The sequence below is a fragment of the Antedon bifida genome, chromosome 6, assembly GCF_963402885.1.
Source record: "Antedon bifida chromosome 6, ecAntBifi1.1, whole genome shotgun sequence".
Taxonomy (NCBI): domain Eukaryota; kingdom Metazoa; phylum Echinodermata; class Crinoidea; order Comatulida; family Antedonidae; genus Antedon; species Antedon bifida.
Genome location: NC_136231.1, coordinates 16,216,843 through 16,242,348, shown reverse-complemented (window position 1 = coordinate 16,242,348; position 25,506 = coordinate 16,216,843). Strand labels below are relative to the sequence as shown.

The window sequence follows — 25,506 nt, the reverse complement described above, 5'->3', positions numbered from 1 at the left end:
TCTAGTTGCCTTCCGTTTTGTAGCGAACGACCTTTTGCTCGGGCAGCGGCAGTAATACAGCATATTTGGGTGCGGCCGAGAATTTTTTTTTCCAAAGGTAAGGTACAGAGAATAATCATAAACTAATGTTGTCGAAATAGCGTTATAATATTAGTGTACAGACTTTACGTGACCACGTCGTGTGTGAGGCATAGATAATTATCGGGCTATGCGGTATATGATTTAATTAGAGACGTGTCATGCCATTCCAGCTAGGCTTGAGTGAGTGAGGGGGTGCAGTAAGCCTGTTCAAGTGTTAGTACAGTTAGTAGACGACTGTTGTAGTGTGTACTTAGTGACAGGCCTAAAAATTGAGTACATGTTCATGGTGAAATTGGTTTCTGGTTTTTGAACATGGCCACTTCAGAATCTGAAATGAATGAATGAATTTTATTTTTTGTATATTTTTCTAATATAAATGTACATACCTAGCCTAGCTGTTATGTTATTTATAATGTCTATTGTGTACTAGGCCCTACATATCGGTTACTTACATTACAATATTGTTGTTTCTTAAGGTAAGCATTCTATACATGCAAGTATACGTTTATGGTATCCGATACCTTGCACAAATACTGTAGGTACAAAAGCACTAACCTCCTGTATACACAGTTCACAAACTCAGAACTTACTAGAGCATTTTTTTGGCATTGGTTAGTGGATACTTATCTGAATTTAAAAGTCTTTTATTTTGGGCTTTTCAGTACTTACCTCCATCCAACTGGATACAGTAAGAAAGGGTTCTAGAGTTCAGCACAAGGCTGAATAATTATACTGTACATTAGTTCAATTTTATAAAAATTTGGGTCTATTTCGTGCCTAACTTACCTGGATAAACCATCATTAGTCTATTTCCTCTGACAGAATAGGCTAATGTCGGTTTATCCAGGTAAGCTAGCACTTACAGGCTACTAACCACTTTTGATTTGTGTAGTTTATAATATTTTGTGTATTTTTGTCATTTTACGTTCTAAATTCGCCATTAGTATGAACGTATTACATTATTATTCCTAGAATACTATAAATAACATACAAAATGCCAAAAGGGCCTCTACTGCTTTATCGTATCTTTACAATACAACAAATGGTTATGAATGAAAAATTACCTTTATTACCATTATAATGCACATTTGATCAAGGTCATCATTAACAAATTTGAATATAGAACGAGGTAATAGAGCAATCATTATGAGTTCCATTTGGTGATTGATGGTAAATTCTTCATGCAGTGAAAATTTTACTCCATCATCATATTTAAAATATCGCATAGAGCTTAAATTTGTTTTTCTGGACTTGTTAAGTAGTTTCACTAAACTCAGTAGTTCAATCAGGCTAGTTACAGTTGTTTCACAGCTTCCCAGCTTGTTGGTCATTGTGTTAGCCTTACTGTAACTAACATTAGAAGATACTGTACTATCATTGATTATAGTACTGTAGCTGCAAATCTGAAGTGTTTACTATGCTGGGCCCACAAGGCACTTAAAATGTTTTTATGTATGACATTGCCCGGTTACAGTTATGATGAGCCATATCATGTGCATCTTGCTTTACCCTTTCTTTAATGTTGTTAATAGTCATCTTCCACTTCTCCTTACCTGGAGAATAAGGAAATAAAATTCAAATTCAAATTTTTCCTACAGTATGTGGTTACCATAGTAAACATGATAATCTACTGTACATCATTACATTTTGTTGTGTGAGTATTGAAGCAATGCTTTTCGCTCTCTGATTACAGAACTCCATATTGGCACCAAGCAATAACACGTGACCAGTAGGTCAATTGAAATGCTTGATAAGGTAGTATGTACTACTGATCCGCCCAAGATACTGCAAGGTTAATGCCGACCTAAATTACTGTACATATGATAAAAGATTTGTGTACTGTAGGGTGGTATGTCAATTCCAACTCTGTTGATAAAGACTGCTTGTGTTGGATTGTACTGTAAAACGGCTCTCTTAATATGTTTACTATCTACTGTACAATTGTAAATTGCTCTAGATTTTTTACCAAATTAAATGTTTGTTGTGTACATAGAATGAGATATTTACTAATTATTGAATAGCTATTGATACTTGGTTGGTACTTTTTCTTTAGTATTGTACAGTACTGTATCATCTACAGTTGATTCTGTACAGTTAGTGTTCTCTTGTATGCAAATGTATTGAGTCTGAAAACGGATACCATGCAAAAGATAGTAAATTAGGTATTTTATGACCACCCCCCCCCCCCCCCCCTCTCTCCAAAAAAAATCATCGATCCACTGTAGTATTTAATTTAATTACATATTAATTACACATTTTCAATGAATACCAGCACAAAACACTGTAATATATGCCAATGTATAATATAAAGTATACTGCAGGTAGCGTTATATTATTTTACGTTAATAAAGTCGGCCTTGTGTAAATGGAGACCTCAATATTATGCTTTTACTAAAGTATAAGTACTGTATATAACATCCACTTATAAGGCACTCAGTAAATAAAATAGATATGCAAGTGGCAATGTCAAGTGATGGCCTCATTTTATATTTATTGAATTTTTTTCAAATTGGCATTTCTGATTTTGTGTTGCTATAGTAATTTATCAATTAATTTTTATTTTTAGAGTACTGTATATTTTGCATTAATTAGACTTTTGCATTGTAGTAAAGTACATTTTCATAACAACTTTTACACATACTATACAGTAAAAATGTACTGTATGTTTTACTATTTGATTTACTGCATTTTGATTAATTTTTTTGGAAATAATTTCTTCAATTGTAACGGTTAAGTTACTGTACTATTGCACATACAAAATGTTGTTTTGGTAGGCTCGTGAATAATGTTTTATCAACATAAAAACAATGTGTAATCTGTCCATACTGCTCATCTGTTTTCAATTATAATTATTATTATTATATCATTGCAATATGTATACCTTTATACGCAATAAAGTGCTAACCATGCACAAAAATGATTGGTTTATACTGTATACCAAAAGCACTCATAATTCTGATGTGTTACAGATAAAATATCAAAGTATTATTTCTAAATAGCTAAAGGGAAGTGATCAGTAAGTGATGAATCAGTGATATGCCACCCACGTAACCCTACATGTCTAGGTCATATAAGGGTTTACTTCTAACTACTAGTAGTAGCTCAACAGCCATTTTTACCGGTCTGATAATTTCCCGTAGTGTAGTCACACTCAGCCAAAAGTAGACTATAGCAATTTTACTGTATATAATCCAAGGATTTTAAACATTTATTTATTTAAATACTGCGACTTTAATTTATACTGTTATATTTATTCTTCAAGTAAGTTTTACAGATTTTATTTTAACATTTCTACTACTGTAAATAAAAAGTAAAAATCATACTACAAGAAACTCCTTTTTTTTTTTTTTTTTTTGATTAACATTCTTAAATTAAAATGAAACTATTGTAAATGTACAGGTACTAATTAAATAGGTGCTTACAGTACTGTACCTCTTTCCCCTTTGTTGGCATATTTTGCGACCTTTTCATAATCTTACCATGGACCTAATAGGTCCATGATCTTACAATTGGCATACTACTGTAGAATGTTCAGTACTGTGTACAGTATATACTGTACAGGCACAATTAGCTATTGGATGCCTGAATAAGATATTTTGAGCTATTGAAATTACTGTATTGCAATTGTAGCTCAAAATGCATGTTTGTTTGTTTTTTAATAGGCCGTTCCAAGATAATCTTTAAAATCTCAGCCATCCCCACCCATGTTCAAAGGCACACACAAATACATTTGCTTCAATTTATTGATTTTTACAAATTATTGATCAACAAAAAGCTCACAATATGTGTAGACTAAATTGAATGATTTAATTGGTACATTGACCGACTTTTTTTTTTTCGAATCTTACCTAGTTCCATTAATAAAGTATGTCACATTATGCTCCTATTGAAAGATGTGCATTAATGAACCAAGTTTGAACTTTTTCGTAATGATATCTACTTCTGTGAATATTGTTGTTCATATTATTTTTTTTATACACTACTGTATGACCTCGACACTTGATTGTCAACATTTTCAGGCTTTACCATATGATTTCCTTTCGGAAATTATTTACTCCAATTTTTTTTTCTAACTCCAAAGCTTTTTTTTTTTAAATTTAATAATTTACAAAATATTTTTGAAAACAGATGGCAGTATTTTTCAATTTGCTATTCTAATACCATTACTGTAGTCCACTAAACATTTAGCACAAAACCTTTACTAGATTGAGTGATATTTCATCTGTTTTTTAACAATATGTGATTGAATAATCAGACGCTGGACGTCTTTTGGGAAATAAATCGGATTGCAATTAATTGTTTTCGATTGACCCTAAAATTGCTGGAAATGTTTTGATGTTTAAAGACACTGATCCAAAGGAATCCTTGGCATTGTTCAGTGAACAAGAGCAATCTGTCGAGAATTGCTAATTTTAACAAAACACACAAAAAGTAAAGGGTGCTTTTTTGTATACTGAATAAAAGATTCCAAGGTTGTAAACAAAAACACTAGGAATTTTTCTAAAACACAGCTATATAGCACAAGCCTATAAAAATGATGAAAATGGATCAAAGAAATTTACTCTCCAATCAAATGTCTAGTGTAAGGGTGTGAAAAAAGGCTGAATCATTCAGCCTTTTTTAAAGACTGGGAAGGACTCGCCTAGAGCCATACTGTTTGTTTATGTGAACAACCTCCTCCTCCACCTCCTCTAATGACTTGAATCAAAGTATTGTAGTTGTTTTGGAATAGTTACTGCACAGATTCAAATAAATATTGGAATGCCATTTAACTGGTTACTGCAATTTGTTTCTGAAACAAACAACATTAATGATTATTTGATATGATTTGACAGTTGAGTTAAAAGTCATTGATTTCGCCTCTTGTTAGGTTCTTTCAACCAATAATAAATGCAGAAGAAATGACTAATTTAATAATATATAATTCAGCATAAAACTGGAATATTATATATTAATTACATATCATAATAATAATATATTAATTATTCACAGTTGATATTCACAATATCACATACCAATTTCTAACCATAGTAGTACTGTATGTACTGTACACGTACAGTATTGTACAATAATGTTAAATAAACACTTTATAACATATCACTAAATATAGTGAATATAAAATATCAATAATTATCTATACAAGCGTTTTCATCACCTGTACTCTTAATATAATAAGGTGTTGCTTTATACAGAGAATCCAATAATAAATAAATTATTTAGTACAGTAAAATACACTACAGTATGTAAGTATTGAATATTTAATTTTTAGTGACGTTGTTATGTTAGCAAATTTTATATTATTGAATATTTAATTAGGTTAAAAGGAATGTGTATATCAGTTGGGAATTGGTTAATCCTTTTAATCTGTACATCAATTGCATATATAATATCAATTGCATTCGTTCATACCAAATTGATAAATAATTTATTATTATTTTATATTAAGCAATGCTACAGTACTATAAAGGCAAGAGAATGTCCTTATCAATGTCCTATAAATATTTATAGTCAGTTTGTATTTTTTTTTTTATGAATTGATGGAAACACTTTTTTATCTGTTACGTATTTACTAATTGAAAAAAGTGAATTAATTTGATAAAAACTGCACTGTATCTTTACATGCGTTTTGATTTAAATGTACCTAATTTTCATAATATTTTTAGTATTAATTTTTATATACATTAGTACTGTACAGAACTGTATCCCTGCCATGTTTACATCACTTCATGTTTTCCTAGTTAGCTATATATAATATCTCTAAGGTAGTGTTATTTATACTTGGTATTTTTGTACTGCACTACACCATTTACAGAATTCAGATAATGATATAAATTTTTATCAAATTACAATATTTCTGGGACTTCTGGCTTACAAGCTACAGTATAGCTTCATTGACTTTTTAGAAGCCAACAATGTTTTTTGAACAAATAAATAAAATGAAATATTAGCCATAGAATATGCATTAGTATTTAAAGTAGTACAGTAGTAACAAACTATTTTTACAGTAAAAACAAATGTGGTCAATCCATTATTATATAGTAGGAAATAAGAAAAACAGTAACTATATTGATATTTTGGTTAAATATCTGCCCACTACAGGATAATACTTGATGTTGTTTGACGTCATGTTTATCATGCCATAGAAGACCACTGTCAACTCAATGCTAAAAAACAAAGTTTCCACTTTAAAACTCACTAGCCCACGTAAAAACCATTCAGAACACTGCAGCCAATAGTTCCACAGTAGGACTTTGCCTTGTAAATTCAGTACCTTATTTGGTCATTTTGTTTTGTGCAAAGTGTCTGTGATATGTTAATACAAGTCTCTTCTTTGTTATTGGTTTACTGGCGCACAATTAAAGGCTTATATCTCTTCCTAGTTCCTGTACTGTATAAAGCTACATACATGTATTTGATAGTACCCAGAAATCTAGTCGGTTATTATTATTCAATGCTTGTTTGTCACAGTGGCAATAACTTGATTGATATTACTTAAATTTTATTTTAAATTAGTTGCAGTTGACTGTACAAATACAATAACTTCCTAATGTATTTTTTGTTATTTAGTTTGCTTGTTTTCTTTTGCATTATTCAAAGAAAATCATTTAAGTTATGTACCCAATTCCTGGGATGTAAGCCCATGATTCCAAATAGGCTAATCCAAAATTATCTATGTTCAATATTTAACATAATTTCGTCGACTTCAAACTTGATCAATATACAGTAGAGCTACAGCTTTTTAAAGATAACTTACACTGTCACATGAACAAGCAACTTTGCTTTAAAGTGACCCCCCCCCCCTCCCTTTTCATAGGATTCCCTGTATATGGGATCCCTCATACTGTACATGGATTTTCTATGGAATTTCTTAATCAATATTTGTGTAGATATTTTTGTACTATTTTAATACTGCGGTATCTACTTACTGTACATGTTTTACTGTAATTACATTTACCACATATTATATGTAATGTATTCACAATAATTTTAATTAATTTATAAATACTGTACATTTTTTCTTTTTAGAATAGCAAAAGTATTTCATCATGACTGGATTAGTAAAAGCCAAAGAATATGACTGGAAAGATTCCAACATGGCTCTTGTCGGGAGTGATGACGATAGGAAAGTGAAAAAAGAGGCTGCCCTGACAGAAGAAGCTTGGAAAGGTGCCGGAGAGAAGACTGGACTACAAATCTGGCGCATTGTCAAATTTAAGGTTACACACTGGGACAAGAATCAATATGGATCATTCTTTGATGGAGATTCTTATATTATTCTCAACACCTATGTAAGTATAGTGGAGATATAGCTTGGTGGTTAAAATGCTTGTTGTCCAATCCCAAGGTCTATGGTTCAATCCTGATCTTAGTGCTTTTATACATTAATCATGGCTCTCTAAGCCTCTTGGCTGTCTAGGCCTCATGGCTCTCTAAGCCTCAAATGGTATTTATTTGTAGATGTGTAAAACAATAGCTATCACACATGTTCTGTTTATTTGTGTTCATATGAATGTGGGTTCATGTATCAAAGGTTACTTGTTATTTTTTTCTTGTGGGTGTCATCAATTTTGAAGAAAAGAAGTAAACTACAAAATTAACATTCTTTGTCAATGACTAATATAACATTTTTATTTTTAATAAAATGAATAAATGGATCATGAGTTAAACAAGAGACCAAACTGTAAACCTACCCCATACAAAATTTGTTTACATTTTTAGGGGTGACTATAATATTATAATTTAGCACTGTATAAATTTAACTAAATTGTAAAAGTTATATGAATTTTACACATCATTACAAGAATTTAAATATTTTAAATTAACTGATGATGTTTTTTTATGATTTTATCACGTCCGTTCATTTGATGTTGCCATAACAGCAAGTTTTTATTATGCAAATGTATAATTTTCTAATTTTTCAGAAAGAGCCAGATAGTGAAGAATTGGAGTATGACGTACACTTCTGGATTGGCAAAAATTCAACTCAGGTTAGGTTTAAGCTGCTTAAGAAAAGTAACTGTAGACCTAAAGAAAAAAGATTGAATATCTTTGTTAATTTTTATATAGCTAGAGCATATTGTCTTCACATAAAGACTGTTACTACAGTACTACTGTACTTCTTTTCTCTGATATATTGCCCTTATTTATTATTTCAACAAAATTGTAAGAGAATGGTCCATCCAGCTGATCATTAGGAACAGAATTGGGAAAGATTTTTTTACAAAAAAACAAAAGAAAAACCTGCACATAAAGTTGTTTAGGCTTATTTTCTAATTCACTTTTACCGCTTGATTCTGTATACTGTAGGATGAGTATGCGACTGCTGCATATAAAACAGTTGAACTGGACACTCTACTGGATGACAAACCAATACAGCATAGGGAAGTCCAAAATTATGAATCAGAAATGTTTAAGGATTACTTTAAGACTATGAATATAATGTCCGGAGGAGCGGATACCGGTTTCAGACATGTAGAACCAGAAAAATATCAACCACGTTTGTTTCGTGTCAAAAAAGTATCTCGAAGGAACATTTCTGTGAAACAGGTAAATAAGGTTTAATTTTTTTTATTGTAATGTAATTTAAAATATGAGTAGTTAATGCCAGTTGCAGTATTTAGTTGTTTGCCTTTCAACCAAGAATGTAGTGATGCTTCTTTCCACCAAGAAATCACATATCTTTAGCAGCAAATCACAAATCTTTAGCATCAAATCACAAATCTTAAGCAGCAAATCACAAATTTTAAGCAGCAAATCACATATCTTTAGCAGCAAATCACAAATCTTTAGCAGCAAATCACAAATCTTAAGCAGCAAATCACAAATCTTAAGCAGCAAATCACAAATCTTTAGCAGCAAATCACAAATCTTTAGCAGAAAATCACAAATCTTTAGCAGCAAATCACAAATCTTTAGAAGCAAATCACAAATCTTTAGCAGAAAATCGCATATCTTTAGCAGCAAATTGCATGTCTTTAGCAGCAAATCACATATCTTTAGCAGCAAATCACATATCTTTAGCAGCAAATCACATCTTAAACAGCAAATCACAAATCTTAAGCAGCAAATCACAAATCTTAAGCAGCAAATCACAAATCTTTAGCAGCAAATCACAAATCTTTAGCAGCAAATCACAAATCTTTAGCAGCAAATCACAAATCTTAAGCAGCAAATCACAAATCTTAAGCAGCAAATCACAAATCTTTAGCAGCAAATGGCATATCTTTAGCAGAAAATTGCATATCTTTAGCAGCAAATCGCATATCTTTAGCAGCAAATCGCATATCTTTAGCAGCAAATCGCATATCTTTAGCAGCAAATCGCATATCTTTAGCAGCAATTATCACATATCTTTAGCAGCAATTATCACATATCTTTAGCAGCAATTATCACATATCTTTAGCAGCAAATCGCATATCTTTTGCAGCAAATCACATATCTTTAGCAGCAATTATCACATATCTTTAGCAGCAATTATCACATATCTTTAGCAGCAAATCGCATATCTTTTGCAGCAAATCACATATCTTTAGCAGCAATTATCACATATCTTTTGCAGCAAATCGCATATCTTTAGCAGCAATTATCACATATCTTTAGCAGCAATTATCACATATCTTTAGCAGCAATTATCACATATCTTTAGCAGCAATTATCACATATCTCTTGCAGCAATTATCACATATCTTTTGCAGCAAATCACATATCTTTTGCAGCAAATCACATATCTTTAGCAGCAAGTCACATATCTTTAGCAGCAAATCACATATCTTTAGCAGCAAATCACATATCTTTTGCAGCAAATCACATATCTTTTGCAGCAAATCACATATCTTTTGCAGCAAATCACATATCTTTAGCAGCAAATCAAATATCTTTAGCAGCAAATCAAATATCTTTAGCAACAAATCACATATCTTTCTAAAAGGAGACAGTGACAAGGAACTAATATAGAGTTGTTGATTTGCTCTCAAAGAGTGTGCTTGAATAAAACACTTCTCAATACTTCGAGTTCATATTCAGATTCCAGCAATATAATAGATCTCAACATACTGTAACACTTATTAGGTTAAAATTTGCAAGACGTTAGAAGGTTCTACTGATCCAATAATATTTAAAGTGAAGTGAAAATAGATGAGGCTAACATATTTATTCTATTCTTGATTTTGTATTTATTTAGGTATGCTTCTCACAGCAAGCACTTGATTCCGGTGATGTATTCATTCTTGACAATGGTTTGGAAATTTACGAATGGTGTGGTAACAAGTGTAGTTATGATGAAAAGTTTAAGGTTAGTAATATCCCAACGTGGTTGGTGCAGCTGATGGTGTTCCATTACTAGGGAGTTTTTAATTTGTGAGAACCTATGACCTCTGCATTGATCGTCAATGGGAAACCACCAAAACTAGAAAAATAGATTGTAGAAGAACATCCCAACTTCCCAGCACGCACTCAATTAGCATGACCCAAATCACTAGGTCTAAATAGAGCTAATATGTTGAGAGTATGCTTGAGTGTGTTCCAATGTCTACAACCCTTCTATTCAGAAAACTTGCATCTGGTCGTCATTAAATAGATTTTAACAAATACTAAACTAAAACAAGCACTAAATAATACTTATTATATATATATTATATAAATAAATTTGATTGGATGATTGTGGGTTAGATGGTGTACAATATTATGCACTATTTAACGATGGTTAAAACAAAAACAAACATGAAATTAAATTAGCTTTAGGTCTTTTTTGGATGTTATATAACTGTATAAAACAAATAATGAATGTTTTATATTCGTGGAATGATACAAATAATATCATTTTTCATCATTCACCCCATTATTTCTACCATTCCGCTCATAAATATTCATTATTTGTAGGATCCTCCTAGCAAGTGAAACTTTTCATGCCAGAAGCCATTAGAATGACAATTGTTGTTAGGTTCTATATATTTTGTACCTACTTAGTAATTGAATTGTGGTGTTAAACATAATAATGATACTCTATTGTCAAATATAAAATGGTGTATAAAAGTTGTGGTATTAATATGAAATGACATTGTCCTTATACTCCGCAATAGGCTAGATCGTACATCCAAGAGGACTTGATGCCAAAGCGAGGTAAAGCAAAGAGTGAAACACTAGATGAGGACAGTATACCATCAAGTCATAGATTCTTCGAACTACTACCTAATGTTGAATGTCCAGAAGAAAGTTGCCCAGATGAGGATGATTCACCACCAAGGATGTTCAGGTACACCTTCTCTCCCTTTTTGTCCCTCCCTCCTACCACACCCAACTTTAGCTAATACAATATTTATGACCTACAATTTACATTGTTTAATCTGTTACACCAAACTATTTGATAGAAATATATATTTATCAAACATAAAACAATAATATTGTAAAATAATACCTTACATTGACTTCTCAATTGAATTCAAACAAATAGCATATTCAATGTAGCAACCATTTTTTGAAAATATAACAGTGTAAGAAATGTTGTATATAAAACCACGGCTCCAACAAATTTTGTCACAGTCTTAAAGCTTTGTCTACACTATAAAAACTAGTTTGACCCCTATTATGGGCACATTACATTTTGTCACTTTGTTTGATAGTGTTGAGAGAGCTTAATAGTTATTACTTAATTAAAATGATTTAAAATAGTGGAAGGTTAGAGTGTTTATATCTATTTTAATATTGTATCTGAACATACTCTTTATTTTGAAGATTGCAAAGCCGTCGGTCAGGGTAAGAATTTGCTAATAATATTTTATCACTGTATGATGTGGTACCATTGCTTCTGCCGCCTCTACTATGGCAATTTGTTTCTCAGAACCATTTCAATATGTCCATGAATCCCAATTCCATAACAATCACCAACTTTTTTGTTACTAAGTCTGATGTATACATGTCATAAATTATCTAGTGTTGTTTTCTAATTTAAAATTCATCCCTTTGAAGTAAGCATAAAAGGTAATCATCCTCAAGCTTAAGTGAAAATTCAGATCAGGCCTTCTATGGACCCACGACAGCTAGCAGTGCAACACCTACAGTACCAGATCAGCACACCGGGAGACAATCCCCTACTCTTTTTTAATAGTGTACCTACTTCTTAAGTTCATGTCATTATTAATGCTGAATATTTTTATTTAGTTTAATCTGTGTCATATTGTTATCACATTACTCGGTTTGTTTTCAATGGTCAGCCTTCAATATATAAAACATTACAGTAGTTTTGTTTGGTATGAAGAGAGTACTAGATTGCCAACTCCAATAGAATCAAAATATATTCCACTACAGCAATGTTCCTATCAAATAGTCATCTTATCCAATCATACTGTATGTCCCTTAGCCCTGCAGCAGTTCAGTGCATATTAACACTGCGAGTGTACAGTATTGTAAACCAGTCCTCATTGTATTTCATTGCAACTCAAAATAGAGTACTTTATTTAATCAAATATTTGTCGTGTTATATTAGTTCCTTATTCCCCTTATTGTAAATAATTCTTTTTGTACACTAATAATACATTTTTCAAGAGAATATACATACATCTTGGACATAGCAACATTGTATAATGTCACATAAATATCATCTAGGTCATTCTAGGTCATTTTTACCTATGTGTAACTATTATTTTGCTTCTCTACATTTTTAAATTAAAATTCAAAGGGTATAATGGTACTCTACATATTGCCTTACAACTCTTGATATTTTTTTAATGAATGTGTTTGTTTTGTGTTGACTTTACCATACTTTGTAATGGTAATAAAAATATAGAAACTATGTTATTCCTTATGACCATTTACACACAATACGGAGCAAACGGGCGGTGTCTCAGAGAGATACAGATTTTACGTGGGACAAGCTATGTGGTTACTGCTTGCCGTTACCGCTCGTTAATTGGCCTTTATAATTTTTAGTATGACAAGCATTTGTTGTCTAAATGATCAGTTATTAAATATATATCTGTATACAGGTTGAAAGACGTGAATGGTAAACTTGACTTTAAGCAGGTAGCTGAAGGAGAGCTCTTACGATCTGAGTTGAAATCTGATGTAAGTATAAAATAATAAAATAATGTACATAATGCATATCATATTGTATGATATTCTTGTTCTGTCATGTTATGTTTTCATTTCTTTTTTAAATGAAATATAAATCTAATATTTTTATATTATTTCAAACCTGTTAATGGTGGTAATTATTGTTGTTAAATTTTTAAATAAATAACATTAAATAAATATATTGTAAAAGTAGTGTATTGTTACATTTTTAACATCATTTTCTCCTGTTAATTATTTTTTCAACAAAAATAACCATTTTATTTTACGTGTATTATACAGGATGCATTTATCATCGACACAGCTAAAGAGCTGTTCGTTTGGATTGGAAGAGATGCTGATCAAAGTGAAAGTTCAAATGCTTTGGCATATGCTCATGTAAGTACAAATATGATATGCAAATAATAAATGAATGAGGAGATATATTTTCATGTGGTGAAAGATTAGTAATTGAGTAATGTTTGTTTGTTTTTATTTCGAATCCATACCTCGTACATATTTTATAAGAGAGGTCGGTCGATACATAAAAAAGTAAAATGATAAAACATCAGGAAAAAAACAAGGGAGAAACATATGAAGATGAATAGATTTAGGACAACCAAATTAATCCTTTAAAAAAAAATTAGTTTCCATTGGGGTCCAAAAGGAATTGTACTTGGAAGTTTTAAACTACAGTATAACTATATCTTTGCTAGTATAACCTAAATGATATAAAACGAAAATGCCAGTATCATTAATAAACCTTTTATAAATGTATTTTTGTTCATATCTTACAGAATTACTTGAAAGACACAAAGCACCCATTCATCTCTGTTTCAACTATTAGAGAGGGTATGCATAAAGAGAGCAAAGCATTCAAGAAAGCTTTACATTAGGTCAAATTACAGTAGTACTATCAGATACTGTGAAATATTACCACTAAAAAAGAACCCATTCTATATATATTTTGCATGATAAAAATCTTTTTTTGTTTTGGATATAGATGAAGTTATATTTAGTCATAGTCCGTATATATCCCATGGGATTTTCCGGTACATTACAAAATAATCGGCAAATTGCCATATTCACAGGGTTTCAACCACAATTAACATTTTTAAACATTAATGTTGAAGGAAAACCAATAAAATTGCCTGGTGGGTTAAATATATTTTTGCTGTAATATTTTGCAAATTGTTTACTGATAAATAGTAAAAATGTGTACAAAATGAATACAGTGTAATGTAAACCAAGTCCTTACTTCTGTAATTGAAAATGTTCTAAACCCAAAGCTCAAATTATTTCACATTTTGTGATTTTCCAATGTTGGCACTGAACACAATTGAATATTATTATGCAACTAAGTGTGTTAATAATAATTGAATGTTTAAGATTTTCCTAATGATGTTTTCTAAAGTTTTTAATGTATTTGATAGTGCTTTATAATATATCTAGTGCAGTATTCTACCTTTTAGATCTTTTTCACAATCTTCACCTTTGTTTCATGAATTAGGTGCAATTTTTTATTACATGAACTTTCTAAACAATTAGCTTTGTTCTTAATTCCACCATTTTGAATGATGCATTGTGGGAATTACTGTAATCGGTCGATAGATTTCCCTGGCCAGAGAATTCCTTGGATTTATGAGAATGTTGTTTTGGAGATTTCTAAAGACACATCCACAATACATCAATGGTAAATGGTAGATTTATTACAACTAGTTTTGGAATATACCACAAAAAATGTTTATATTGTTAAATGAGATAGTACTAAGATTGCTATCATGTCTGCCTGTCTTTCAATCTTATCATTCCTTCTATTCAGAAAGAGTGCATTTTAAGATATTTCTAGTAACTGTTTTAAAACATTATGTGTATAGTGCCTTAGGGTGTCTTTTAACAAATAGAATGTATCCACCATAGAAATTTAGATTTATACAAATCAATTTATTTTCATTTTTATAGATTGTATTGTTATATGGACAATCTAATATGTTTAAATAGAATACAGATTTCATCTGTATTTGGCTTTACATTATAGTTTGCAATGTATTCAATTAAAAAACTAGTAAATGAAACTCAGCATATATATGATTATTAAAATATTGAGCAAAATAAATAATTTAGATAATTATGTGTTTAAAAAGATAATACTTTTAAATTGGTCTATCATATAAGATATCATTGGTAATTATTGCAAGAATTTACTTTTAAGAAAAAAAATTATCATTCTGATATAACACTAAACAAGTATAGCGCCCCCTGTAATTGGACCAAGAAAGATTCTTGCAGTAGTAAACTGCAACACTGTTTGTCTTTGATATTCACTGTACTGTAGTTTTATACCTCATAATTATTTCTGCTAGCTACCATGAATTCGTATGTCTTTTGAACAATAAACACTGGTAATGGGTCGGTCAATTTGACTTTATTTATGGTTTAATTATTACTGAAAGTGATTTAGGCAATATATTTCTTATTGAAGTTTCATTTTTAATGTAAAAGAAAAATCGGAGCGCGATGTTCAGACAGAAACTCTCACATGTTCAATAACTTGACGATTTGTGTTTGTGTCGGTCTGTATTCCACCGACCCCTGTTCATTAATGGTAGCTCCTAGTATGTCCAGGGATTGGTCTTTTATAGCCATTTGATTGGCTGATTGGGTAGTTACGGTATGCCGATTGTATCAATATCGGTGTATGCGAGTCTTTTTCTTTGCGGAAGTGCATTCGGTCTCTGAATACCGACAGTAGAAGATTCGCCATAAGCCATTTAAATAGGTAAGATATTTAAAATCGTTGTAGATAATTATAATATTTGTTAATTCCAACTCTTTGTTTTATATACATTTAATGAACATATGAAAACTTTCCGAACAGTCAGATTTGGTTTAAACGACGGATTATTTGCCAATACGGATGCTCTTCATTGATGTAAATAGGGTATTTATAGTTTCCGGGAGTTGCATGCCTATCAATCTAGTATGGTAATAGAGTATTACTGTAAAATGTGTTCATCCTCGAATGATATCGGGGCCCGGTTCGCAGAAACATCTTCAGAGCTAATATACGTGTTGCCACCACCTTCAATTTGCTGTTACCCTTTCGCGTGTGCCTGGTGATACATCACTACAAATTGATTTTAATATAAACAATATAAATCACAAACCCCCACTAGTTTCCCAGGAACGAACTGTTATGACGTCATTAGGGCGTAAACGCGAGGGACTTAATTATACTAATATCCCGACAAATATTAATTAATTAATAAATTGGAGACACGCCCTACAATAAACACATTCTGTACACTTTTGTACTTTGCCCTTTCACATGATACAATTGACTTAACAAATGTTTCATAAATTACTTAACAGCATGCGGCGCATAAATCAATTTTTTGAAATGGTAACAATTGAGTGATGTTTCATGGGTTCGTATTGCCCAAGCTAAGCAGAGTCTATACATTAATCTCTGTCTCTATATTCAGTTTATTAAATTACATAATCCTCATTAATAAACACATTCTTGCTATTTTTTACATCAAGCTCTGATGAACTTAAACACCATCTATTTTTTGACAATCTCGAAATCCATAACGAATACCAAATTGTAACAACAGAATCTATACCCCATGTTAATTATGAAATGACAAGTAATATCTTTGACACATTTTGTAAACTATTCTTAACAATCGCATGGAAAGAACACAATGAAATTTATAATACTTTTAAATTACTTGATTGATTTTTGTACTACATATTTAAATATACAGTACGTTTTACTTTAATTTGTACTTTAATTTCAGTATTGTTTTTTTTTTCCTTTTTAATCACTTTTACTTTCATTTATATTGTAATCAATTAAGTGTTTACTATTATCTGTGTACTATTATATTATTTTGTTGCACATCCCTTGTGGAAACAATAAAGTTATTATTATTACAATTTTATTTCAACCATGTCTTTAATGAGACGCAGAAGCGTTGACAACACTGGGTACATGAAAAAGTTATTTAAGATGGAGATAAACTGTGGAATATTTTGTAATAGTTTTCAACAACAACTTGATTCACCTTTAAATCTAATGGTAGAGTCCAAATTGACTGGATCATGTTAAACCAGTAGGATCGCCTTATAAGGAAGGTAACATAAATGAGTTAAGGGATATGACTGTATGGAATCCCTGGTAACGGGTCATAAGTTAAATTAATAGAAGTTCTTTGATATGATTGTCTTCATAAATTTTGAAGACGGCTACATCATTTTAATTACTGTAGCTATATATCACATTATGTCAACAGGTTTAAATACCGAGGGTATACAATTGGTCTAGGCTATCATAGTCTTAAATTCACAAGTTATCACATCTGTTCCAACGATGGGTATCATCGAGATAATATTATTTTGTATTCAAAGTGCTAGTGCGATGAGTAAGTTTTTTTAAAAGTTCAACAAATATTAAGTGAAAATATTATGAAGTGCGACAATTCTTCAAAATGTGACACTGTTTAGGCCTACCATGTAATAACCTCGACTCACAGACAGACAGACATGCATATTATCTTCAACGCAAACATTTGTAATGTTTTAACAGTTCGATTACGCCAGCATCAAACACATAAATTATATATTCTAAGCAAATTACTATAACCTCACACAAGTGAAGAAACGCAGCATGTACGGTAAAAGTTTATTTTAGAAGGAGTCGTTACACAAAATCTAGACAGTGTGATATGCTACAGGCAATAGGCTTAGTCTGTCAATATAACAAATGAAAATACCTGGAATTCTCAGAAAGTCAGAATGAAGCAGTGCTACTTAAAGTTGAGTTGTTTCCAGAAACCCCTTAGTTAGGCCCTTGAAATAGATTCTTGACATTTTGAAAGCTAACTTTCTGATACGATGAGATGAGACCTCAGCCAAAGCGACGTGATATCTATTAAATATAATATCCAATTATGTTTCCATGGTAACTTCACACTTGGATATCGGGTCATTTGGTGAGGATGGTACCAGATTGTACTCCAACATTTTCTGTTTACCCAGAGTTGTTTCGTATCGGTTCTTTTTCTCATGCGTCAAGACACATAGATCTAATCCTAAGCGATACTTTCTATAAGTGCTGGGTAAAATATGCATTGCTATTAATACGAAGATCAACATGGCCCAGCCTTTCTCTCTCCAAGATATTGAACAATACAATGCAATAACAAGATATATATATATATATATATAAATTTTGATTATTTATGTTGTATACTTTTTTCCTCACATGCTAGGCCTTACTATTTAAAAATCTTGGATCCGCCACGACATCACTCAAACCGTCACTGACGAATTAACACCTTATTAAACACTTTCTTTTTGTGGTGTTTTTTTCTATTAAGAAAATCCAAACATGCCGACTGGATTCGTAAAAGCAAAAGAATATGACTGGAAAGATTCCAACTTGGCATTGTTTGGATCTGACACGGAAAAGAACGTGAAGAAGGCGTCGGCAGAGACCGAACCAGCATGGCAGGGTGCTGGCCAGAAGGTTGGCATGCAGATTTGGCGTATCGTCAAATTTAAGATCACCCATTGGCCAAAGGAAGAGTACGGCAAATTCTACAATGGAGATTCTTACATTCTTTTGAACACATTCGTAAGTTTTACCCTTCAAATTTGATTATGGCAAAAGTCTTTTAAACAATTGCTTGGCAAGGTGTGGTTGGTGCATTTTGAGATGGGTATTATCGTTTCAGAGAATTCATTTCTTTAGAAGAACGGGTTGACGAAATTAATTTTAAGTTAAGTGTTATGCAATAATTAACTTTTGTAGTGTTTTTAATTGAAACATCAATTTAATCATTAATGTATACAGCTAAAACACTGGCAATTTTACATCCGTGATGTGTACCTACATTTTGTTTTTACAGAAAGACCCAGAAGGTGATGAACTTCTTCATGATCTCCATTTCTGGATCGGATCAGATTCAACTCAGGTAAGAGTGAACATTATCCCCAAAAATAGACTGACCTATTCCAATATTGGTGCCCTGATGTACGTTTCTTTGCTGTAAGCGTAGGTCTACATGAGCTGATGTTTAAGATTACACGGTTATAGGTTCGTAAACATCTTTCTCTCTCGATTTGTTCACAGGACGAGTACGGTACAGCTGCGTATAAGACGGTTGAACTAGATACATTTTTAGATGATAAACCAGTTCAACACAGAGAGGTTATGGACTATGAATCGGAACTATTTAAATCCTATTTCCAAGCGATTACGTGAGTGTATTACAACAGTACTTTATTCAAATTAAAAATTAGTCTTCTATAATGCGTATCTTTAATTTTAAAGATGCCTTTAAACACACCAACAAGTTCTCCAAAGTTTTGATTGCAAATGTATTCCAGTACATTAAAAACAGTTCAGTTAACATAGAATTTATTTTGAATATGACTACACAACAAGAAAAGTTGTTTTTATTTGTTTTTCGTTATAGGCCTACATCGTTGAAAAGTACTTCCCGACTTTATTATGTAATTACTTGACTCATTTTTTGTGTTCTTTATAATATATAATAAATTCTCATTTTTCTCATTTCATTTATTTTCCATAATATACAAAATAGTTTATACTGAGTATTAATAACAGAAAATTGTTTCTTATAGAATTATGGAAGGTGGAGCTGATACCGGATTCCGTCACGTGGGACCCAAAGAGTACAAAGCCCGTCTGCTTCACTTCTCTGGAGTTAAGAAGAACATCCAAATCAGAGAGGTAATGCGTTGTTTAGTGTTCAAAATGTAATACCGTATAAAGATACGGTACGGTATAGCTATACCTTCACTGTTACGTTCTTCGTAGGCCCACAGGTATTGTGTTCAGTCCAACAGTAAGGTAGTATGTACGGTATACGATCAAATATTGCCGCAGTAGAATTTAGCGAGGTATGACGACAGTATACCTGTTGTTGATTCAAATATCAATATCGCTTCACTACTTGCACAAATGCTTCAGTCATGTGCCTATTTCAAGCTGAGAATTTAAATGATCGCCACAATTGAACAAGTGACGTATTGCATCCTGGAAATGTTGTTTGCGTCACTGTGCTTATAGGAACGTACGGTACACTTAGAATCTGTCTGGAAAATAATGAACGATATTATCTATTTCAGTGTCCATTAAACAAACATTGCTTAAATCCTGGCGATGTATTCATCCTTGATCTTGGTCTGCAGCTGTACCAGTGGAATGGTGAGGACTGCAACAAAGACGAAAAATTCAAGGTAAAACGCCAAAATATTTAAGTATATTTAAGCTCATTGCGGCAACACTATCATTGATAGGTAAAAGGTATAAAAGTGTGGATTTGAATAGAAGAATTATACCTGTTTGTGGTAAATATTCCCTCTGCCTTCCAATCCTATGGGTTATGATTTAATCAGATTAGTTCATGTAGAGTTTTTAGGAAAGGTCATTTCTTGCCTGGTCATCTTTATAAGATAGAACGACAAACATATGACATATCAGATGATCACATTGGTCAGCTGAATGGACACAAGCCATTTTTATATCAGACTTTTCTGGATACGTTGTACAACGTTTTATAACACCAATCAATTTTTTCCATAGGCTATGCAATACCTAACTAACTTGAAGAGCGAGCGCGGAAAGGCAGAGAGCCAAACGCTTGAAGGCAGACGTGTAACCTCTGATCATCCGTTCAATAAGGCTTTGTCGGATGAACCCCTAGAAGCTGCCAAAGACCAGACTGACAATACCTCTAAGCCTGCCATGTTCAGGTAAGAAGATAATAATAATTATTACGTTACAGTACATTAGAACTGCTCATTTGAGGGGACACCCATAAGACACTTTCCTGTGAAAAGAACAAGGGGAAATATCACTACGACCAACCACTATACAGGGACATGAGAAAAGACATAAATATGACATGATTCTTTATTTCTCAAGAATACAATGTTATATTCAGTTTGTGTTATGTAGGCCTATTATATGACTTGTTGTTGTAGGTAATTGTCAGTAGGTGGGACCTTTCTAAAGGAATAGAATTAGCCTATGGCTACAGTGTACGACATGCAAATACAAACTTAAGACCATAATATATTATTAAACACGCAAATGTAAACTGGATATGAGGTATGACACGCAAATTTGAATTTAATACGTCATATTATTCATTACATTGGGGGGATAGGTTAAAGAAAGTCATCTAAAGTATAATCTTTTTATTTTTATAGATTGCAAGATCGAGGTAAACTTCACTTCGATCAAGTAGCCAATGGTTCTCTTCCAAAAAGCAAATTGGAAAGTGGGGTGAGTGTAACATTATCATTTTTACCAAATATTTGATACGGCCTAGAAGTGATGCTACCCGTTGATTAGTTATGCCGTTGTTGACGTTTTTGGTATGCTATGCATTGTTACGATAACGTTGTCATTGTTGTATGTACTATTTTGCATATCACCTGTGTTATTTCGTATTCAATAGTATCGATAGGCATTATTCGATCCCAGTTAAGACGTTGTATTTCTTTATCGTTAATTTTGTCACAAATGTAAAATATTCAGGATGTATTTCTATTGGACAACGTTGTTGAAATGTATGTGTGGATCGGTAAAGCAGCTGACGCATCAGAGAAGAAAAACGCATTTGCATACGCTCACGTAAGTTAAACAAGTAGTTTTTATTTATTTAGTCAAATCACCGTCTAAAACCTAGAATAGTTGACTGTACCTATTATTGTAGCCATACATTTTAGTCACAGCATTACCTATAATGGTCACAATACAGCAGGCCAACTCAGACATCGTCGTACGACGTTTTGTGGTCGTCGGGCCTCGTCGTACAACGCTGTCTGAGTTGGCCTAAGATATACGCATTGCCTCCCTAATACTAGCTACCGTACCGTATTTTTAAAATGATACATCTATGCTATCATACTGAAATTCTTTTCTTTCCAGAACTACTTGAGCAAAACCAAACATCCATTCATCCCAATCACCTGCGTATCGGAGGGCCGTGAACCAAAATCATTCTCCAAAACCCTTTCCTAAATGGATCTAAGCAGAAGTCCGAGAGTGGACATCTTTTGATACTTTTCGAATAATGTCTATTGACAATTATGAATATTTATAGGGAAGCAGTGTGAAAATTAGCGCCAAAGCTTTCAATCAATAAGTAGTGTATTAAGACTTATAAATTAAAATTAGTTGCTTAATTTAGATTTATATAAGCTATTACTTTATAAATTATATAGCCCTAGGCCGACATTTGATTTCACATAACTTGGCGGTTCTTGTATTAAAATGAATGACTCAATTTAAATGCATAATTACCGAGAGAATTTGCAAACTAAGCAGCCTTCTTTAAATTGTAAATTAAGTCATTGTGACTGACTAGGCTAAAGTCCATTTAAGCCTGTCGAAAGGTTTCTTGAAAGACAATCCACCAGCGTATCCAGGATAGAAGATTTCTAAGACGGCATGAAATGGAAAGGACAATTTTGATCATGTAAACCAAACAAATGATTTTAGTAAATGATTTGCATGTTTTCATTCATGCGTAGTAGATTATAAGTTGTTGTTTAATTGTGTCGTCTTTTGATTGAATATATCATACCATAGTTGCTGTATGTGAGTGGAGTTGGTTGGTTCGATGAGATGGAAGTACTGATCTGCCCAAAAATTCAATTATGCAAAAATATTGGTATATTGCATATCATTGTGTACTAGAGTCATAGTAACCAATTATATCAAAATATAAAAGGGTCAAACTTTGATCATTCGAAAAAATATTTGTACTACAGTACATGTTTTTTTCTCGAAAAAAGCAAAAACAAATAAAATGTCCAAGTTTTCACATTTTTCTGTGGTAACATGCGGAGATCACATTATCATTATGATTATGCATAAAGCTATGTCTACCAAACTTTATGTGACAAAAAAGTGTGATTCGGCCAAAATATCCACTTTTTAAAATTCAATAATTATGCGATAATATTGCCATATATACGCACATATTGTGTTATCATCATCTTATAGAGCCATTTGAACTAGTTATGTTAAACAATAAAAGGGTCGAAACTTTGACATTTTTCGACCCTTTTGGCCAAAATATTCATATTTTAAAATTCAATAAGTATGCGATAATATTGCCATTTATACGCATATATTGTGTTATCAACATCTTATACAGCCATTGGAACTATAGTAAAGGGATTTTTTTCGAAAAATGGCCAAAATATCCACTTTTCTAAATTCAATAATTATGCGATAATATTGCCATATATACACGCATGTGTTATCATCTTATAAAGCCATTGGAACTAGTTATGTGAAAAAAATAAAAGGGTCGAAAATTGGACATTTATCGAAAATTGCCCTGTACTAGGCCTATAGTAATGTTGTTGATGTTGTTCGATTTATATAGCGCTTATACAATCAAAAGATTGTCCTAAAGCGCTGAGAGAAAAAACAGAAAGAAATTACAAAGAAAAAAGATGGGTTTTTAAGAGTGTTTTGAAAACTATGATAGAGGATGCATTTTTAATAGGATCAGGAAGATTGTTCCACAGTTTAGGAACTGCAACTGCAAAAGCTTAATCACCATAAGTCTTAAGGCGGCTGGGTGGAACAAAAAGTGCAGATGGATGATTAGTGTTCGACCTAAGATATCTTTTGCAAACTGAAGATCTACGTATAATTAAATTGGAAATATATGATGGTGATTTGTCGTGAAGAGATTTATATGTAATTAACATTAGTTTAAAAATAATTCGTTGTTTAATTGGAAGCCAGTGACGTTTATATAATATTGGTGTAATATGAGCAAATCTTGAAGTGCCGGATACAAGTCGAGCTGCAGTATTTAAAAGAAGTTGTAGTTTATTAAGTTCTTTATTTGATAGACCAAACAAAATAGCATTGCAGTAGTCTAACCGTGATGTTATGAGTGCATGGACAAGTTTAATAAAGTAGGAGTGGGTTAAGGATTTGCGAATTGATCTTGTTACGAAGGTGGTAGGTAACATATTTACTAATGTTGTTGATATGTCTGGACATAGTCATTGTTGAGTCAAATACAACTCCGATATTTCTAACCTCCAACGATGGTGTGATTGGGGTGTTGCCAATGCTGATGTTTCTAGCAATGGGAAAATTCTTGTTGAGTGTTTTGAATGAAGAAATAGACGTCTGTTTTACCAGCGTTAAAACAGAGCATGTTTTTAGTTAGCCAATCCTGAACATCAACAACACAAGCTTTGATAACCGACTTCGCCTCATTAAACTCTGCTGGATTGAAGCTGATGTACAGTTGCGTGTCATCTGCGTACACATGATATTGGACACAATGTCTCCTAATGATATCACTCAAGGGCGAGATGTAAACTAAAAACAATACTGGACCCACAGAACACCGCATTTCAGGTCGATAGAGGTGGATTTGACATTACCAATCCGGACCTGCTGCTTCCTAGAAGACAAATATGACTTGAACCAAGTCAGAGCAGATCCACGGATACAAATAGACGAGAGTCTTGCAATAAGAATGGAATGATCAATGGTATCAAAAGCTGTCGACCTGCTGCTTCCTAGAAGACAAATATGACTTGAACCAAGTCAGAGCAGATCCACGGATACCAATAGACGAGAGTCTTGCAATAAGAATGGAATGATCAATGGTATCAAAAGCTGCCGACAGACACATACAAAACACAATTTTTTTTTTCAGTACACGGATTTTTTCGAAAAAGGGCCAAAATATCCACTTTTAAAAATGCAATAATTATGCGATAATTAGAGCCATAGGAACTAGTTATGTGAACAAATAAAAGAGTCGAAAATATCCATATATATTTTAGAGTCGAAGATTTCGGCTTTTTCCCCTTACCCAGGGATTTAAGTATTCACTAATCACAGGATCAAATATGAAAAATAAAAGGGTAATAATTCGCAATATTTAAATTTATAAAATTGCCTACATACATATCTATGACCTTTTCCAAATGTTTATAAAAATATCACAATGCATTATTTTTGATTTTGTATTTAATTTTTATTACACAATGCAAACATTTATCCCTTTGATAAATAAAACAGGTATAATAATTAGATTCAGTATTTCTCATCAATAAAATATATATATATTTGCTATTCCTTTAATGATGTATTTGTAACATTATTACATATAACATTATTGTTATATTAACCATTATTACACCAAGAGAAACTAATTATTTACGATACGCAGAGTTAGAGATAAAATGGATAAATAAAGGTTGAATTATATACCAACATTGAGTAACTAGAATTAGATACCAATATCAACCATTGTTGTTATTAAAATAATGTCTTTCATACCTCACACACAA

At 32.1% G+C, this 25,506-nt stretch overlaps 2 protein-coding genes across 3 annotated transcripts; both read left to right on the top strand.

Annotated features, from left to right (window-relative positions):
- Nucleotides 1-11: 11 nt before the first annotated feature.
- Nucleotides 12-15,543, top strand: LOC144845387 (gelsolin-like protein 1). 2 transcript variants are annotated; one of them, XM_078702680.1, is made up of 9 exons: nt 12-97; nt 7,108-7,370; nt 8,004-8,069; nt 8,389-8,628; nt 10,262-10,372; nt 11,160-11,332; nt 13,062-13,140; nt 13,429-13,524; nt 13,923-15,543. In XM_078702680.1, the coding sequence occupies exons 2-9, from the start codon at nt 7,128-7,130 to the stop codon at nt 14,019-14,021; spliced, it is 1,107 nt and encodes a 368-aa protein (XP_078558806.1). In that variant the 5' UTR covers nt 12-97; nt 7,108-7,127; the 3' UTR covers nt 14,022-15,543. The 2 variants fall into 2 exon arrangements, with proteins under 2 accessions (XP_078558806.1, XP_078558807.1); XM_078702681.1 differs by lacking the exon at nt 12-97 and adding an exon at nt 3,203-3,342.
- Nucleotides 15,544-15,767: 224 nt separating this feature from the next.
- On the top strand, nt 15,768-22,705 carry LOC144845389 (gelsolin-like protein 1). The gene is made up of 10 exons (XM_078702682.1): nt 15,768-15,904; nt 18,510-18,766; nt 19,041-19,106; nt 19,265-19,392; nt 19,780-19,888; nt 20,287-20,397; nt 20,744-20,913; nt 21,373-21,448; nt 21,704-21,799; nt 22,097-22,705. Exons 2-10 carry the CDS (start codon nt 18,521-18,523, stop codon nt 22,187-22,189), a joined length of 1,095 nt encoding a protein of 364 aa, XP_078558808.1. The 5' UTR covers nt 15,768-15,904; nt 18,510-18,520; the 3' UTR covers nt 22,190-22,705.
- Nucleotides 22,706-25,506: the final 2,801 nt, after the last annotated feature.

What these genes read in the sequence shown, in the direction of transcription:
- LOC144845387 (XM_078702680.1), top strand. Translation starts at nt 7,128, where the DNA reads ATGACTGGATTAGTAAAAGCCAAAGAATATGACTGGAAAGATTCCAAC. An exon ending in GGAACATTTCTGTGAAACAG is followed by an intron (nt 8,629 to 10,261) that starts GTAAATAAGGTT and finishes GTATTTATTTAG; the next exon opens with GTATGCTTCTCACAGCAAGC. An exon ending in TCACCACCAAGGATGTTCAG is followed by an intron (nt 11,333 to 13,061) that starts GTACACCTTCTC and finishes ATCTGTATACAG; the next exon opens with GTTGAAAGACGTGAATGGTA.
- LOC144845389 (XM_078702682.1), top strand. Translation starts at nt 18,521, where the DNA reads ATGCCGACTGGATTCGTAAAAGCAAAAGAATATGACTGGAAAGATTCC. An exon ending in AGAACATCCAAATCAGAGAG is followed by an intron (nt 19,889 to 20,286) that starts GTAATGCGTTGT and finishes TATCTATTTCAG; the next exon opens with TGTCCATTAAACAAACATTG. An exon ending in TCTAAGCCTGCCATGTTCAG is followed by an intron (nt 20,914 to 21,372) that starts GTAAGAAGATAA and finishes TTATTTTTATAG; the next exon opens with ATTGCAAGATCGAGGTAAAC.